The sequence below is a fragment of the Odocoileus virginianus genome, chromosome 7 (genome assembly GCF_023699985.2).
Source record: "Odocoileus virginianus isolate 20LAN1187 ecotype Illinois chromosome 7, Ovbor_1.2, whole genome shotgun sequence".
Taxonomy (NCBI): domain Eukaryota; kingdom Metazoa; phylum Chordata; class Mammalia; order Artiodactyla; family Cervidae; genus Odocoileus; species Odocoileus virginianus.
The window spans coordinates 62,896,757-62,915,753 of NC_069680.1; the positions used below are offsets into that span (position 1 = coordinate 62,896,757).

General features: G+C 38.0%; 1 protein-coding gene across 6 annotated transcripts; it reads left to right on the forward strand.

Annotated features, from left to right (window-relative positions):
• Window positions 1-524: 524 nt before the first annotated feature.
• Window positions 525-18,897, forward strand: NUDT13 (nudix hydrolase 13). 6 transcript variants are annotated; one of them, XM_020894983.2, is made up of 9 exons: window positions 531-613; window positions 5,770-5,861; window positions 9,012-9,151; window positions 10,655-10,789; window positions 12,050-12,156; window positions 13,357-13,482; window positions 13,604-13,715; window positions 14,753-14,907; window positions 16,610-18,897. In XM_020894983.2, exons 2-9 carry the CDS (start codon window positions 5,779-5,781, stop codon window positions 16,808-16,810), a joined length of 1,059 nt encoding a protein of 352 aa, XP_020750642.2. In that variant the 5' UTR covers window positions 531-613; window positions 5,770-5,778; the 3' UTR covers window positions 16,811-18,897. The 6 variants fall into 6 exon arrangements, with proteins under 6 accessions (XP_020750660.1, XP_070326915.1, XP_020750642.2 ...); XM_020894995.2 differs by having other exon boundaries at window positions 10,655-10,672; XM_020894988.2 differs by lacking the exon at window positions 531-613 and adding an exon at window positions 8,289-8,433 and having other exon boundaries at window positions 5,773-5,861.
• The last annotated feature ends 100 nt before the right edge of the window (window positions 18,898-18,997 follow it).

The window sequence follows — 18,997 nt, forward strand, 5'->3', positions numbered from 1 at the left end:
TATATATTTTTTTATTGAAAAATGGATCTAATGGGCTTCCCTGGTGGTTCAGAGAGTAAAGAATCTTCCTACAATGGGTTGAAGATCACCTGGAGAAGGGAATGGCTACCCACTCCAGTATTCTTGCCTGGAGAATTCCATGGACAGAGGAGTCTGGCAGGCTACAGTTCATGGGGTCACAAAGAGTTGGACTGAGTGACTAACACTTTCACATTCATGGATCTAATGCTAGAACTACCGGAGTAGTCCTCCTGGTAATGAATTTAGATCTTAGACGATCATGCTTTTGACCACATGGTTGACTATGTAGTTTGGGGGCATAGCAGCATGCCTGGGGATTGAACTACAATTCCCAGAATGCATCTCTAAGAGGATTCTGGGAAGTGTGGCAGAAGCATACTTTTGACAATCATGGTTAACTTTGGAGAGCTTAGCAAGCAGGCATGAGGATTGAACTACATTTCCCAGAGTGCATCTCAAGGAGCATTCTGGGAAGTGTGTCAAAGGCAGCAATCATTCTTTGAGGAAAGAGTTCAACTTCCCAGGAAGACTTGGAGTTCCCTGGTGGTATGGATTCTTGAGACCTAGGAAGGCACCCCTAAGAGAATTCAGAGTAAGTACAGTGGAAGAGAAACATATTCAGATTCTAAATGGAAGAAAGATTTTATGAAGAGACAGAACCAGAACTTGAAAAAAGCTCTCTGTCAGACTCTCTTCCTTCTTGAAGAAACCACAGTTATGCATCATAAATTATTGGAGCTATCAGATTAACTCCAGCTAATAATTTTCTGATACTTTTTTTAAGAGTCATTTAAAAATGGAATTTGTTAACTTTTCTGCGTTGTCTGAATTATTTTGAATTAAGGGAGGAACAATTTATTTTTTAGAAAGCCAACCACATAGCTGGTCACTGAGAGCTTGAAGTGTGTTTCCCAGTGGCTCCTCAGTTCTGCATGTTTCCCATCCCACTGAGGTCCACAATCATCAAAAGTCAGACTCTCCGAAAAAGACTCTCTCAAACACTACTGAACCTGGCCTCTTCTTAGTAGAAGTAATCACAGAGACTAGAGGTGGACTTTTTTGTCCTGCTATAGTGCTTTCTAAATGAATCTTTCTTCTGTTAAGATGAACAGGATGAGAAGCATATATGAATCCTTTATTACAGGAGGTTCAGAGAAATTGTCCCACTTAAGGGCCTTGCCTCATCATTATTTAATAGTTTTTCATCAAAATAATATTAACTTTCATCTGTATCAGTCTTTTTAAAAAGTTACTTTTAAAAGTACTTTTAAAAAATTATACTTTTTAAAAACTTAAATAGCCCATGAATGTTAGAAGGTGCTTCCTCCTGTATTTCTCTACAAAACATGACCTTTGGAGCCAGATAGCCCTGAGTTTTCATCTATTGCTCTCTAGATTGTATCTCAGATTGGTTAACCTCTCAGTTTTATCTTCCTTTCTTATAAAGTGGAATAAATTCAGTTTTTCATTCAGTATATTGTGTTTTTTCTGTGATAGGGACTGTGCTAGATGCTGTAGATAGGAAGATGCAATCCCAGCCCTTAAGGATTTTATAGTCTATTAGAGCTGAGAATTAGGTATGTCAAAATCTGACATAGTAATAATACACTTTAGGTCTCTTTTCTCCCTTTCCTTCCCCTGTGAAAAATGAGACAGAAACCAAGCTCCCCAACACGTTAGGTGACAACTCCAGGTCACAAATTCAGTCAGTGGGAGAGCCAGGAAAAAAGTTTTGAGTCTCTCCAGTCCAAGTCTTACTTCCCTGTCCCTTTCTTGCTTTGGAGGAGACATGCATTTGCACTGTAAACAAAACAGAAGGCAGGCCTGAGCTTGTCATCTAAAGTAAAATAAGGGTGCTAATATTTTCTTCTAAGCCTAATTTTGTGAATAGTGCATTTTTACCTCCAGTGCGTGATTTGGCATAAAGTATAATAATTGTTGCCAATTCAAACAAAAACAACTATCCTGTTCCTAATGGGGCAATTGAGCAACTGGATATGTTTCATATGCAGCATGTTTTCTAGCTGTAGACCAGTATGTTTACCAAGTGTGAGCCCTTGGGTCAATACATTTTGAAGAATGCATCAAACCAAAGACCCCAAAAGTGGAAATCACAAACCATTTCAGAAAAGCAGTAGCAAAATTTTTCCTGCATTAGATGTATAAATAATATAGGGCCATCAGAAATTCTATTTTTATCCGGAAAGGAATCTCACATAGCCTCTTGACTGTTAAGTCTTTGTGTGTGCTGAGGTTCAGTCTGAATGACAATTTCCCAGAGAAAAGCAGTATACCAGTGGTTCCTACAATGCATTTCAGTGATCATAAAAGCTGTAAATATCCTATAATATTTTAAAAATTAGAATGGGCAAAAGTAGAATAAAGACACAATAAATAACTAAGCACAGGAAATCAAACTGACACTTTACAAAGGGGAGCTAGTATTATTGAATCTGAAAACACTTTGAATCTCAATAGTAATCAAAGAAATATAATTTTTTTTTTTACCAGATGCTATCAAACTTTGTTGAGTGTAGCAATGTAGAAAGAACCATATGATTTTAAAACAAATTTTGGCCCAGTAGTTCTATGCTGGGGACCTTACCTTAAAGAGGTATTCAGAAAATATCAGCACAGAGGTATTTAGTAGTCTTTTATTTCTGGTAATTTAAAATCAGAGCCATCTAAATGTCTAAAATTAGGGGAATATTTAGCAAGTAAGGATGGAAGTCTGCTTGGTGTAATACTATGCAGCCAAAAAAAAGTAGATAAAATTTACACAAAAAGATGGAAAACTGCTTATGACATGTTTCATGAAAGCAAATTGAAAAACTGTTTACTGATTACAAATATGTAAAGGTCATATGTGCAAAAGACTAGTATATAAATTATATTAATGTGGTGATAATATGGGTGCTCTCACAATTCTGTTTTCTGTATGTCCTGTAATGTAGTTGTATTAATTTGCTAATTTAAATTATATATTTGAAAGAGGAAAATACAATTAAAGTTGAATTTAAAGGAAATAATTTTCTCTGCTTAAATAGTCTACACTGCTTTTTATATGTATAAAAAGGAGCCATTTAGAAAAGGTATTAGACTTAATCTTTACTAGATTTATGACTATACCAATGAAGGTACAATTCTCAGTTAAATTATGTCTTCCTCTTGATTATCAATTCTTTTTTAAAACTACATGAGGAACTTTACTGTCTTTTATCAGCTCTGAGATCATTAACTTATAAGTAAGCAGGCCGTGTAAATCCACAGTTGGCTAAGGTTAATTTAGTGAGCATTACATTTAGGCAAAACATCAGGCAGCAAAGCGCTGTGGGCCACACAGATTAGCTGGTAGTCATAACTACAAACAGCTCTTACAGCATCACCAAAGGAATTCAAAGAACTCACCGAAGAAATTCCCCACGACTCTCAGAGAATGTGATGGAGTGCTACTGGGAACAGTGGCCTGTAGAAAACTTCACAGTGAAGTTAGTCCTGGGAATGTACAAGAAATATGAACACATGGTTAAAAAACCCTTTTAAGTGCAGAAATGTAAAAAGTAAAAATTATGAGTACCCTTTTTAATCCCTATCTCCATATCACTCTCTCAAACTAGTCACCATTAATAGCTTGACATGTGGATTTCTAGTCATTTTTAAAATTAAAAAAAAAAACATATCTAATTAATTCTACTGGCCTGTATATGTATATATCCTTTTCTTTACAAATTAATTAGATAATGCCAAACCAACCAACTACTCTTTGCTTTTCTTAATAATATATTCTGAATATCTTTCTCTGTTACTACATATATTTTGTCATACTGTTATCTTCTTATCTGTTTGTTTTTACAGCTGTGTTATTCCATTTTATCATAATTTTCAATTAACATCTTATATGTATCCTTTTCTTCCTAGGATAAATTCTTAAAAGTGGAATTGCTAGGGGAAGGGTGCTTACTTTCACCATTTGGTAGATATTTCAAAATTTCCCTCTAAAAATATCATATCAATAACATTCTCAGAGTTGTACATGAGATAGAAATATTAACTTTAAATTCATTTCCTCCAGGATATCACATCAGTCTTTGGGTTATTAAAATAGAGACTATACTTTTAATATTCTCCTGGAATACTTTGTAATCCACATATCACATTCTGCCTTCTGTGAAAGCTATATATTTGCTTTCTCTCTCCTGCAAGAGTCCCTTGAGGGCAGGATTTTTATCCTGTACATTATTGTGTCCCCTCAGAAAGCTTGCATAAAGTCAGTACTCAATAAATATTTTGTTGAATGTTGCTTACTAAATATATTTTACCCTTGGCTAGGATATATAGGCAAAGCTATCCAAGGATTAGTCATCAGTGATTCATAATTATGCAACTGAGAAGTAGGCCTAAATTTTAGACATTCCTCGGTGATTTAGTGTCAAAACTTGCTTCCCTTGGGCACAATTAAAAGGGTGTTTGGATAAATTTAAAAATAAATAAATAAATAAATAAAAGGGTGTTTGGTTATTTAACTATACTGATTTTCTTATTTCTCCTTTGACTTTTTTATTGCTAATGTGAACTGTAGTTTTCATGGAGAATAAAGAGCTTACTGATGTACAATTTAAAAGACATCCCTTCCTGCAGAATAGATTCTTAAGATATAGAGTTATTTTTCCTCTCACAAAAAGACTAAAAAAAAGGAAATATCTTAGATCTATGTGGGTTTGCATAGCTGCCCTTTGAAATATTTTCCTAATGCTTGTGATTTTATATTTTTCTTATCTACAGGATTCTTCTTCATTTTCAAATGGACTTTGTTTTTCAAATATTCTGAGAAATTTGGCTACATTAGTCTGGAGACAATCCTAGGCTTACTAGGTCTATTAGTGTGATGCTACCTGCTATAACCAGCTTCAGAATTTCAGTGGCTTAATATGATAGGAGACTCTGGGGAGTCTTTGGTTGGTGGATGGCTTTTCTCCAGGTAGTGATTCAGGGATCCAGGCTCCTCCATCTAATGGCTCTGTCATTTTGAAGTCATCCAGGCAGATGGGGAAAGGATGGAGAAGGCCAACTCATACTTTATTGTGCCAGCCTAGAAGAGATACACATCACTTTCAGTAACATTATACAGTTTAGACCTAGTTTTAGTCCCATCAAAGAAACAGAGGAGGAGAAAAATGTAGGCCTGGCTTGGCAACTACCACCCAGCAAGAATTCCGCAATATGGAAGGAGGACCACAAGGCTTTTAGTGGACAGTTATCTGTTTCTCACAACCTATTAGCTAGGCAGAACAAGTTTTAATTTTGTAGATAGTAAAGAGGTACTGAAAAGTTGGGACTTTCCAGGTGGCGTGGTGGTAAAGAATCCACCTGCCAATGTGGGAGATGCAGGAGACTCAGGTTTGATTCCTGGGTCAGGAAGATCCCCTGGAGTAGGAAATGGCAACCCATTTCAGTATTCTTGCTGGGGAACTTCCATGGAGAGAGGAGCTTAGCTGGCTGCGGTCCATGGGGTCTCAAAGAGTCAGACATCACTGAGCAACTGAGCACGCACACGCTGAAAAGTTGACATCCCACAGCTAGTTAGCAGTAGAGATGTAATTTAGAAGCCAGATCATGACTTCTGTTCAGTCTATCTTTCCTTAATATTAAATAGTGATCCTAGTCTGGCTTAAAGTATAACCCTCTTAGTGATTCATTACTTCAAATTGCATGTTCTTTTTTTTCCTTTTAATTCCTTTTTCTCCTAAGGAACTGACAATGTCCCTGTATTGTGGAACTGCTTGCAGGAGAAAATTTTTGGGGGCCTATAGGCTGCTGTCAACCTATGTCAATAAGACACGGTGAGTTTTGACCAAACTGAGCTCTGATTCTTCTATCTTTGGTCCATTAAAATTATAAAATATAAATATCTCAAAATTCTATATTGGGGCTTAAGGATGTATGATTAAGATTTACATGTAAAGATGTTCAATGCAAATTATTTATAGTTAGAGAATTTCTAAACTAAATTTTCAATAATAGCTAAAGTGTCTGACATACTTAAATATAAGTTCTTTTTTTAAGGTAATAATATAGTCTTTTCCACTATGGTACCTCTCATGCATAGGACCCTACTATATGGCACATAGTAGGCACTGAAATATTGTTGAATTGATGAATAAATAGTAAGGGAGAAATTAAATTATGATACAGCCGTTACGATGGAATTAAAACTATATTGAATAATAGTTCATTAATGTTGCTGAAAATAAAGTAGGTAATTCCATTCATGCATACTATGCTTCCCAAACTCCTTCCCCCAAGAACAAACCTCAGTGAAAGGCAGTCTGGAAAAAAGCATATATACCAGTACAGGAAGATGAAAGAGGACTTCTTTTTCATCAATCTGAGCAAACGTAAAACCTGTGAATTTGAAATCACTAGCCTGCTGTCATACAATTTTGGGGTATAAATTTGCACCATCTATGTGGTGTATTTCCAATTTCCCAACCTGTGAAAAGAATTTAAGTAGCATTTGTAGACCTGCAGAAGCAAGTGTAAAACCCCTCTGGAGGGATACACTCACAACCAGAGCTTTACATGTTGAAAGCTCTCCCATACATGAGTGCCCAGTCCAAAATTTAAAAGCACACAAACATGTACAATCTTATACGAGCAAGAGTGAGAAAACAAATTGCAATACTTGTTTTAGATATTAACATTTGAGTTATTTACAGTTCTCAGGCTGAGACCCTGAGAACAATAACAAAATTACTGAATAGTCTGAAAAATAGAGTGTTAAGGTGATTAAATACATTGAAAATGAATAAAAATCATAAGAAAATAAAATTCTGTCAGTGAAGAATATGGTTTGAAAATGTTAATGTTTAAGAAAAAAGGCTACAAATTAGTAGATGGAGTCTAAAAGTATTTATTGTACAATTTACTGGATAAATGGTTAATATTAATACATAGTTTGGAGCGTTCTAAGGGATAAACAGTGATCAATCATCTCTGAGTGGTGAGACTCTCGATGATTTCCCTTTTTTAAAAAAATTGGTAACTGCATATTCTAATTTCAGTAGAATGACTATTTTTCAACTTTTATAACAAGAATACAAGAGTTGAAGTCTGTTAATCTTAGTGTATTGTGGTTTCCATACTATTATATTTAAAAGGAGAAAATGCATTTTTAAGTGACTGATTATTGAGGCATAGTTGATTTATAATATGTTTCAGGTGTATAACACAATAATTCACAATTTTTATAGGTTATATTCCATTTAAAGTTATTATAAAATGTTGGCTATATTCCCTGTGCTGTACAATATATCCTTATAGCTTATTTTTTATTGAAATATAGTTAATTTACAATGTTTCAGATGTACAACAAGAAAATGCATTTCTAAAAAACACGTTCCAATCAAGAAGAATATAAGATTTTGGATCTCGGTCCCAGTTGCAGCGAGGCCCTGGGTTTAAGACCTTAACCTGGTTATTTCTGTAGATGTTTTGCTCTTTATGGTCATTAGGGCAAAGCACAGGTTGTACCAGTCTTACTGCTGTTTTACAAAGGCCCCAGTGTGTGTTCTGTTGTCTATGTTAATATTTGGTAACATCCGAGTGGCACCTGTCTCTCCTTTGATATACACTCAGTCTTTGTCCCAGGAGATTACAGTCACTCACAATAACTATGAAAATATCTTGAGTATTAAAATCTCAGGTTCCTTTTGTCTTCTGTTTACAAAGAGCTCATTGCAATCGCTTTTATTGTACAGTCAAAAATAAGTTTCTAAAGATACCACTGGGGCATGTTTATCATTTTGCTTTGTAGTTTCATGTGGAGCTAATGCTACTGGTATTACTAAAGCTCCCAGATTCTACAGAAAATATCTGTGAACTGTATTTCCCACTTTAAGGGACAAAAAGTACTGTATACCTGAGAGTCTGTTTTAGGGATTTCAACCGTCAAAATCATTATGCTGGGAGTTCCCTGGTGGCTAAGTGGTTAGGATCATGGGCTTATGCTGCTGTGGCCCAGGTTCAATCCCTGGCCGGGGAACTGACATCCTGCAAGCCATATGGCACAGCCAAAAAAACTGAAACAAAACTAAAGGGGAGTCCACATTCAGCCCTCCCCAAATCACACAGACCTTGCCCTGATTCCTGAGGCCCTTGAAAGGATAGACTCAAGTCATCTTTAATGAAGGTGCAGAACTTGCTCCATTCATTTTCTTTTTTTTTTTTTTTTTTGAGAAGCTAATTATAGGATGCTCTTTTTTCTACAGTTTAATTCTGGCTACTGAAAATATTACACTTATTAAATAAATGTCAAATATGGCTTCACTTTCATCAGTGGTCCCTTTAGTAGAGATAAGGACCTAATGGCATCCACTTGGGAGAATAGATGCTTGAAATAAGACTGCATTTAAGGTAAAATTTTTACTCTATCATCCCTAGGTTGAAAAGTGGTTTCTGAAGGTATATGTTTGCTCCTTGTCTGCAATAATAAAGTCTGCTCCCATCTCCAGTACTCTGTGGTTGATGTTTTATCACTGTACTTGTTTTCCTTTCACTTCACTGCATGTAAATTCTTGCCTTACAACATAATATTGGCAGAGTACCTTGAGGTTCAATTCAGTAAATATTTATTACTGTTGAAGTTCAAGTCATAAATATTTATTGAATTGAGCCATTCAGCATGCTAATTACTCGAGATACATAACTAAAACAGACCCTACCTGCCCTTAAGAAGATTGCAATCTTAGAGCAGACAGATAGATTAACAAATAGAACCATGTAAGTGCAGTCACAGAAGTATGGGCAAGGTATACAGGACAAAGGAGGGAATGACCTCCCAGAGTCATATCCTTTTTAAAAGCAATTTAGGATGGAAATAAAAAGAAATAACTGTGGTAGGAGAGCAATGCAGGGACATAGTTCTCAAAGATGAACATTGTACAGGAAACTAGGTATGGTTTTCTAATGGATTGATTATTTCCAAAATACAGGTATTTATTTGAACTGAAAGAAGATGATGATGCATGTAAAAAAGCCCAGCAGACAGGAGCATTTTACCTCTTTCATAACTTGGCTCCTTTGCTTCAGAAATCAGAACATCAGTACGTGGCCCCCCAGCATAGCCTATTAGGTAAGCCCAAAGTAGACCAGCAAAATAGACCAGCCTGTGGCCACTGAATGTGTCCATGTTAAATCCCTGAGGAGAATCCTCCAACTTTAGAGTCCAGATTTTTTCCAAATGCTTTGGCCAATTAATTATTTAGTACATAAACTGAATTGCCCAGTTGGATATTTTTTGGCAATGATATGGGCCTCCTGGGCTGCTCAGTGGTAAAGAACCTGCCTACCAATGTATCCCTGGGTCAGGAAGATCTACTGGAGGCGGGCATGGCAACCTACTCTGGTATTCTTGCCTGGAGAATCCCATGGACAGAGGAGCCTCGTGGGCTACAGTCCATAGGGTCACAAAGAGTCAGACATGACTGAAGAGACTCAGCATGTGTGCACAAACTGTTTAAGATTTGCATCATGACTTAATTTCTCCTTAGAAGGGTCAAAGCTAAACATGAATTAAAATTAATTTGCTTTGAGATATAGTAAGTTTAATATAACTATATATAATTTTACATATTGTATAATTATTAATATATTAATAAGTACATATAATTTGCTTTTAAGGTATATAACTAGAGATATCTAAGTCATTGGGAATTGGCATTCAAGATGCTACCTTTCAAGTTTTACATGATGTCACTATATGTTGTTGTTTAGTCACTGAGTTTTGGCCAACTCTTTTGCGACCCCATGGACTGTAGCTCACCAGGTTCCTCTGTCCATGGGATTTTCCAGGCAAGAATACTGGAGTGGATTGCTGTTTCCTTCTCCAGAGGATCTTCCTGATCCAGAGATCAAACCCGCATCTCCTGCATTGCAGGCAGATTCTTTACCACTTGTGCCACCTGGGAAGCCCCTGGGTCACTATATGCCAACTTCTAAATACATTGCCAGGGCCAGATTATGCACTGCATATGTTGGAATACTTTGATAGTCTCTGGCAATACCTAAGTATATGAGGATGTTTATCAGAAGGCACTAAACATTATTTAGAGATTAGCAATGTAATCTTGTATTATGAACAAATAAATATGAATCCTTCATGCACAGAACAGATTTTCTCCCAATAACGGCACTTGCCTTTACAGACCAGGATCTCAGATGAGGAGTCTACCCTGGCCCATAAAAGCAGCATAATCTGGAGATGAAATTGTAGAACTGATTTGGTCTACCATTTTAAGTATGACACTTTTTTTTTTTTTTTCAGTGCTTTAGTAAGTTAACTATGATGTGTCTTTAAAACTAGGGGATATGCCCCTTTCATGATATAATCATAGAATAATACAGGATTACACAGAAAGAATTCCTTTAAACTCTTCAGATTGCTGATGGAGGCCAACAGAGGTTAAGTGATTAGGTCAAAATTACACAGCTAATTAGCATGCAGGGCAGTGACTGGGAGCCAGGTGTGCCTACTTCAAGTTGAAGTAGATGGTTTCTAATAAGTCTAGTATGGCTCTGGTGGTTTAATTAAAACCCTGTTTTTTTTTTTCCCCCTTTCTCCTTTTGTATTTCTTAGAGTTGGAAAGGCTCCTGGGTAAGTTTGGACAAGACTCACAAATACTAGAAGATTCCGTGCTAATTGGATGCTCAGAACAGCAAGAAGCATGGTTTGCTCTGGATCTAGGTCTAAATAGCTCTTCTTCCATAAATGGTACAAAACATTATTCTTGATGGACACTTCCCTGTGGTTCGTAGGCTTTGGGACTCCACATAAAAGAGCATGTGAAGAATACAGAACAATTTCAGGTTTTAAGTTGTTGTTGTTGCTCAGTCGCTAGGTTGTATCTTACTCTGCGACTCTCCTACAACTGCAGCACGCCAGGCTTCCCTGTCCTTCACCATATCCCAGAGTTTGCTCAGACTCATGTCCACTGAGTCGGTGAAGCCATCCAATCATAAGCATTTCTTAAGTAAGAACATTAAAAAATAACTACCATCTACTATCATCATTTCGAGAAGGAAATGGCACCCCACTCCAGTACTCTTGCCTGGAAAATCCCATGGACGGAGGAGCCTGATAGGCTACAGTTCATGGGGTCGTGAAGAGTCCGACAGGACTGAGCGACTTCACTTTCGCTTTTCACTTTCATGCACTGGAGAAGGAAATGGCAACCCACTCCCGTGTGCTTGCCTGGAGAATCCCAGGGACGGGGGAGCCTGGCAGGCTGCCGTCTATGGGGTCGCACAGAGTCGGACACGACTGAAGCGACTTAGCAATAGTAGTGCTATCATCATTACATAAAATAAAGGACATTTTTTAATGCTTTCTCAACTACATGGTGGTACACAGATGTTTATTATATTATTCTCTGTACCTTCATGTATTTTATATATCTTAAGAAGAAAGAAATGTTTTAAAATTCATGACATTATTCTTATTTCTCTTACCAATGCAGGTAAATAAACACATTACCCTGGAGTAGCTCTGGGTCTTCAGACTTGCATTTGGAAACTGGTCTGCTAGAGCTTGTGGCCCTTATCAAGCCTTCCGTCTCTGTTTCAGGGTATCAGCTGTGAATACAATTATGCTGGAATGAGGTTTAGATAGGGGCTCAAAGGTCCCATTTCATCTTTCTTCCAGGGATAGTGTGTGGCTAGTGCAAATGTCCTTATTGCCCCGAAGAGGATCTTGGGAAACACTATGCTCTAATGTTTCCCAAATCTGCCCGAATATAAGAATCTCCTGGTGCTTGTTAAAAAAAAAAAAAGAGAGAGAGATTTCTGGGCCTCACTCATCTGCCATTCAGAATCTCCAGGTAGGGGCTTGAGAACTTGAATATTTTTTTATTCTTCCTAATTGAGTCTTATTAGGTGAGTTTGGGAAACACTCTTCTAACAAGATATACTAGAGAGAGCCCCTGAGGTAAAGTCTGACATTTGCTTCATTTCATTTTCTTTTCTAATATTTTAGCTTCCTTACAGAAAGCTGAAGTGGAGACAGCCCTCCAGGGGTCGTTCATTAAGCTGACAAAGGCTCTCTTTGAGCTGAATGTGAAGGATGCCTCCTTGCTGTCCACGGTAGATTGATTTCTTGGTTCTGTAGGAAATTTAGTAAAGCAGTGTATATGGGAAAGATTTGACTTCTTTTTTGCAGATCAGAGACTTTTTGCAGATCATAGACCGTGTTTCTTCTTCTTTTACCCTGTTTTTGTCGGTACCGTTTTCTCCTAAGTGTGTATAGATCTATGGCACTGTGATCTATAGGCCTTATAAACACTTTTAATGACCCACAGCATGACATATACATGGTGAGAAGTTACTCTACATTGCCCTAATGACTTGTTCTCCACCTTTGGATTTCACTTGCTGAAATGGCTTTTGACTGTCCATTTAATTGGGCTTCCCAGGTGGCACTAGTGGTAAAGAACCCAGGGGCCAATGCAAGAGACATGAGAGACTCAGGCTCAGTCCCTGGGTCAGGAAGATCTCCTGGAGGAGGGCAGGGAAACCCACTCAAATGTTCTTGCCTGGAGAAGCCCATGGACAGAGGAGCCTGGTAGGCTACGGTCCCTAGGTTTGCAAAGAGACGGACATGACCGCAGTGACTCAGCATAGCACAGTACAGCCTAGGTGATTAATACTGTTGTGTCAGTTTCAGTGGTACAACAAAGTGATTCAGATATACCTATATATACATACCATACACATATCTATTCTTTTTCAAGTTCTTTTCCCAATTCAATTGTTATATAATATTGGATTGTCCATTTAAGTTAAAGAGCTATCTCTAAACATTTTTTATTTGCAAAAAAATTCCAAACTTATTGGGGAGTACATATTGAGGTGTTTTGTTATTGTTCAGTCACCCAGTCATGTTCAACTCTTGGTGACCCCATGGACTGTAGCCCTCCAGGCTCTTCTGTCCATGGAATTCTCCAGGTAAGACTACTGGAGTGGGTTGCCATTTAATTTTATAGAAAATGTTTTCTTTTTAAGCTGTGTCATAAGTATATGGGTGTTCATTATTATACTTTATTTTTTAAATAATTCATAATACACTTAAAATATGCTTTTTTAAAATTCATACTTAAAATGACAGAGGACTATTTTCAGAGTTTCCTTTAAAGTTTAAATAATTAATAACCATTTAAAGTAGGTAAGCTGGAAAGGGAATGGCATGTCCCTTTGAGTTGCTCTAAATATTAGTAGCCCCAGCACCATTACAGATGAAACCCACATTCTCTCCAAATGGTACCAAGTCCATCTTTGTATTCCCAGGCTCAGGCTCTTCTTCGTTGGCATGATGCTCATCAGTTCTGCAGCAGAAGTGGGCAGCCCACCAAGAAGAATGTGTCTGGTAGCAAGCGTGTGTGCCCTTCCAATAACATCATCTATTATCCACAGGTAAGCATTGCTTTAAAAGGACAATAATCCAAGCCAAAAGGCTTTCCTTAGTTACCCATTACTTAGTTTCATTATCAGGCCCTAAAGCCCTGGTGTCTAAGTTTTCATCCCCTTTTCCTAGGTGGCACCTGTGGTGATCACTCTGGTGTCAGATGGAACTCGATGCCTGCTTGTCCGCCAGAGTTCCTTTCCCAAGGGAATGTATTCTGCCTTGGCAGGTTTTTGTGATATAGGTAAGGAATTTAGGCGTATACAGATAACATTGAAGGAAATGAAAGCTTATCAATAATGTGTATGTATATATATATCTTTTTTTTTTTTCTTGGCTGCACCGGGCCTCCGCTGCTGTACTGCAGCTTTCTCTAGTTGCGGTGGACGGGCTTCTCGTTGAGGTGGCTCCTCTTGTTGCAGAGCAGGACTCTAGGGCACAAGGGCTCAGTAGTTGTGGCGGGTGGGCTCGGTAGTTGCAGCCTGCAGGCTCTAGAGCGCAGGCTTAGTAGTTGCGGCGCTTGGTTGCCCCGCAGCATGTGGCCTCTTCTCAAACCCGGGACTGAAACCATGTGCCCTGCATTGGCAGGTGGATTCTCAATCGCTGGACCACCAGGAGTGTTCAAGTTATGTATTTATTCTTATTGCCAGAGTACTTGGAATCCCAAGCACATTTTCTCCTATTATATCAAGAAAACTACCTGCTGGTACTATAATTTTCCAATATTTTATAGGCAAATTTTCAAATATAAGCATAGTTAGAAGATTTATACTGTAAACACCCATATACTCACCACCTAAATTCGATAATTACTATGCTTATTTTATCACAAATCTGTTCATTCTTCCATCCATCCATTAATCAATCATATTTTCTGATGCATAGATCACAGACATTAATACACTTCCTCCTAAATATTTCAGCATACATATTAATATTCTATTAACTAAAATTTAATGTTTATTTATAGGCTGTTTTTTTCTCAGCCCATTGCAGTAAAATTGGCAAATGCTGACATGTGGCATTCGAATTTTGTTAAAAAGCTGAGGTCAGCAGTAGTCTTTCCAACTCTTGTTTTGTGTAACAAACATAGCAGGTTCAAGAACTGGCAGTTTGATACCCAACTCCAGATTTGATTCCTAGTGTAAAGACTCAGAGATTTAGGCCTTTCCCAAGAGTATTTCCTTGACTTTGAGGCAATTTTATGCTCCTTTCGAAAATGGGCATCTGCATCACCCTTCCTGCTACAGGGCTGTCCTGAATTAATCTGAGTACTTATAGGTGAAAGTCTGGAAGAGACTGTCCGGCGAGAAATTGCAGAAGAGGTGGGATTGGAGGTGGACAGACTGCATTACTCTGCATCCCAGCATTGGCCCTTTCCTCACAGCACACTCATGATTGCTTGTCATGCAACTGTGAAACCAGGGCAGACAGAGGTACGTTCTGATGCTTTCCTTATGACATATCCTTTGCCTCATCCTAGCTGGTCCAGTTACTCACTAAGCACCTGCCTAGTCCAGCACAAAGATGTGTAAAATATGATTTATACCTTTAAGGAATTTTACAACTTTATAAACAAATTCACCATAAAAATTAGGAATGTCAACATGAGCACCATTCTTCCTTGTATATATATCTCAATCATGAGACAATTTACCTTTCTTCATCAGGAAATTAACAATGTTTTACACTGAATAGGCACACAATAAATATATAAAATTTAATGACTGATTCCAGAATTGGTCTTACAGCTCAAGTCAGTCAGGATGCTGGGGACTAATAATATAAAATCACAGGAACTTCTGACTGAAAGGGACTTAGGTGTTGTCTTATCTAACCTCATCTTGCTCTTTCATAAGTCTTTTTTTTTTTTTTTTTGCTTAGGGATTTTTTTTTCCATTTATTTTTATTAGTTGGAGGCTAATTACTTTACAATATTGTAGTGGGTTTTGCCATACATTGACATGAATCAGCCATGGATTTACATGTTCCCCATCCTGATCCCCCCTCCCAATCCCATCCTGTTGGATCTTCCCAGTGCACCAGCCCTGAGCACTTATCTCATGCATCCAACCTGGGCTGGCGATCTGTTTCACACTTGATAATATACGTGTTTCAATGCTATTCTCTCAGATCATCCCACCCTCACCTTCTCCCACAGAGTCTAAGTCTGTTCTATACATCTGTGTCTCTTTTTCTGTCCATATAGGGTTATCGTTACCATCTTTTAAATTCCATATATATGCGCTAGTATACTGTATTGGTGTTTATCTTTCTGGCTTACCTCACTCTGTATAATGGACTCCAGTTTCATCCACCTCATTAGAACCGCGTCAAATGTATCATTTTTAATGGCTGAGTAATATTCCATTGTGTATATGTACCATAGCTTTCTTATCCATTCGTCTGCTGATGGGCATCTAGGTTGCTTCCATGTCCTGGCTATTATAAACAGTGCTGCAATGAACATTGGGGTCTTAACAGATTGTGTTGTGTTCCCTATTTGCCAAAGTCTGCCTATTCTGTGCTTTGGTTTCTATACAGTAATATCTAACCTATCTCAGTTTCTGTAATAAACTGTGGATGCAGTTTGCATTATTTTGCTTCCTGCAAGGAAGATACTGTGCTTTTGACTATCATTAACACTTACCTTTTAAAGAAGAATAACATTTATATATTTCCTTTTTAGTTATATAATCATTTAAGCACAAAAAGAAACAGTATTATTCATAACTTACATTCAGTGTTAACCACTTTTTTGTGTGTGTGGCTGCACTGCATGGCTTGCAGGATCTGAGTTTCCTGATCAAGGATTGAACCGGGTCCTGACAGTGAAAGCGCGAAGTCCTAATCACTAGACTGCTAGGAAATCCCCAAACCACTCTTAATGCTTTACTATTTGAGCTTCCATGATTTTTTTTCAAGTGTGTGTGTTTTAATATTTTAAAAACATACTTAACTCTCTTCCCTTAATTATGGTTATTTTACTTCTGGACATTATCTAGAATTATCTCCCAGTGAATAGAATCCAGACACCATCTACTAAGATTGCTCAGTTCTGGAACATTTTCTCACCCTTGGCCATTGTACTCTAAGTAGCTCCTAACTTTATATCCTGTTTTTCCTTATGTCTTTCAGCTCCAGGTGAACTTGAGAGAATTAGAAGCAGCTGCCTGGTTCAGTCGTGATGAGGTGGCCACAGTCCTGAGAAGAAACCACCCATCTAATCAGCAACAGAGTGGTGCTGTCCCATTCCGGTTGCCCCCCAAGTTAGCCATTGCCCACCAACTGATAAAGGAGTGGGTGGAAAAACCAACCTGTTCTCCCCTGCCTGCTTAGCTCAGATCAGGCCACCTGATCAGATAACCCCCTCCTCATGATCTAAGAGGGGCACATTAGAGAACAATTGATAAACAGGAGGTGACAAAAACCCATCTCTGGCCAACTTCATACGGCAGAACAGATGGTAAGCCTACAGCAGGACACATCTGCCAGTGTTAACAGAAGTTCCTAACCACAGGCAATCAAAAATCCCCAAACTGATCAGATAACAAAAATCAAAGCAAAAGTTGATTAGTTTGGATACAGGCCCTTGTTCACTCATTTTCCCCTGTGCTGTGGAAGCAAACATCTTCTGGCATGTGGCTTATCAATGCTGGATTTATACTAACTGCCAAATGTGCCTGGTATAATTTCAGTTAAAATTTTATCTTAGTATTAAAAATATATAGCAGATCTCAACCCACTACTGAGTTACTTTTTATGTTCACAGAATTTTAAAAAGTAGCACAACATTTTTGAATTTGTATAGAGGTAACTATTTTACATATAGTAGTTAAATAAAAGTCATATTTCTTTAAGTCCTTCATCCCAGGAAAGCCGAATTAAGGTCTTCCTCAAGGTGCTTTGTAATAAATCAGATACAGTGATGTTCTGTTGAGGTAACTGCATGCCAGTAGGGCCCAAGAGGGCAAGTCAATTTTTTGCTGTTACTTGCTCAGTTTGTGACCAGGGAAAAGGAGTATCCCTTGTCATGTCTGTTTTCCTAAACATAAAATGGTTGCAGCCATTTGCGCACCCAGTAAGTGTTGTAACTTCAACAAAATGACCAGTGAAGATGAACCATTTCTTGAGTTTTATCAGATAAACTAAATTTAGGATTTGTCATTCATATATGCTGTTCTGTACCTTATCATAGGGGAGAAGCACTGATCTAGAGGAAATGAAATACATTTCTGAGCCTCTGTTCAGATGTGTTTTTCTATCTTACGAAGTGAGGAAACTGTAGAAAGTGCGAATTGAGGGTGGGAGGGAGGAAACTATTAGTGTGAAGTCTGTGTAATGACTAAAGCAATGTTGGGAAGAAATGCTGTTAGAAGTCTATTTGAGAAGAGGAATGGCTGAGGCAAGAGTCGTATGTTCAGGTACTTTTGGCAACTAACTAGTAATTAAAGACGCAAGTGCCAGAGACCCTAACATGATTCACACACCCAAGTCCCACAGGACTAAGTAAAACAGATTCTAGAACTAGGGAGGATGAAGCACTGAATCTCCTTTTGATCCCAAAGGCTGGGATCAATACTCTCACTACTGCCAGCACACCATCACTGCTTTGGGAAAATCAAACTGCTGTCATCGGGAAATGCTGAAGGATAATATGTGATGGGACTCGACTGTCCTATTAGATTGGCGGCTTGCCCTGACCTGGGCTGAACCCGGCACATAGAAGGGAAAAAACACTCTAGAAAGAGAGGTCCTGAGATTTCTTCATATCTTGCAGTTAGAAGAAAACAGTTCAGGGTCCATGTGTAGTAAGTATTGCCTCCCAATGTTTTCTATCTCTATGTGGGTGTGTTTGTGACCACATGTGTACATATCCCCAATCTGAAAATACTGATAGAAAGAGGAGTGTACAGAATTCCTGGTTATGAGTTTCTCAACTTACCACGAAGTAACTGTTTACTTTTGGATTATCATGTTGTTTTGGAAAAGAAAAAATGAGAGTAGTTAATAGGAGGAGCTGCAACATTGAACTTTGTTTCCCAGCAGTGACTGGAAAGAGTGCTTTGCTTCTTAGAAATCCAAGGATAACTCAGAGCAGAGGCAAAAGAGGGCAGGGTGGGCTGGGGTCCTAAAAAATGGCAGATAAATAAAAGAAACTTTGGTACAGGGCTTACCTGACTAGAGAATATTTTTGTGGCAATGAATTATGAAGGTGCTAAGAATAAAAAGAACCTGATGGGTCCTTGAAGAATAGCAAAAACAGGTAGAAGATTCAATTATTTGACACCAGAGGGAGACTGACTCAAGGTCATTCCTGGTAACTGGAATAAAAAGCAGCTCATTCATTCCTTTTGTTTGCCAGTCCACCTTCCTTCCTCTACCCAATGTTTAATCCTGAATAAAGATAAACTTAGTGTTCCAAACATAGAGTGTGTAAGTCTTATCTCAAAGGCTTGATTCTCTCTCTTCTGCTGATTTCAAAACCTTGTATGCACCCCAGAGTTGATATCACAAAAGACTTGT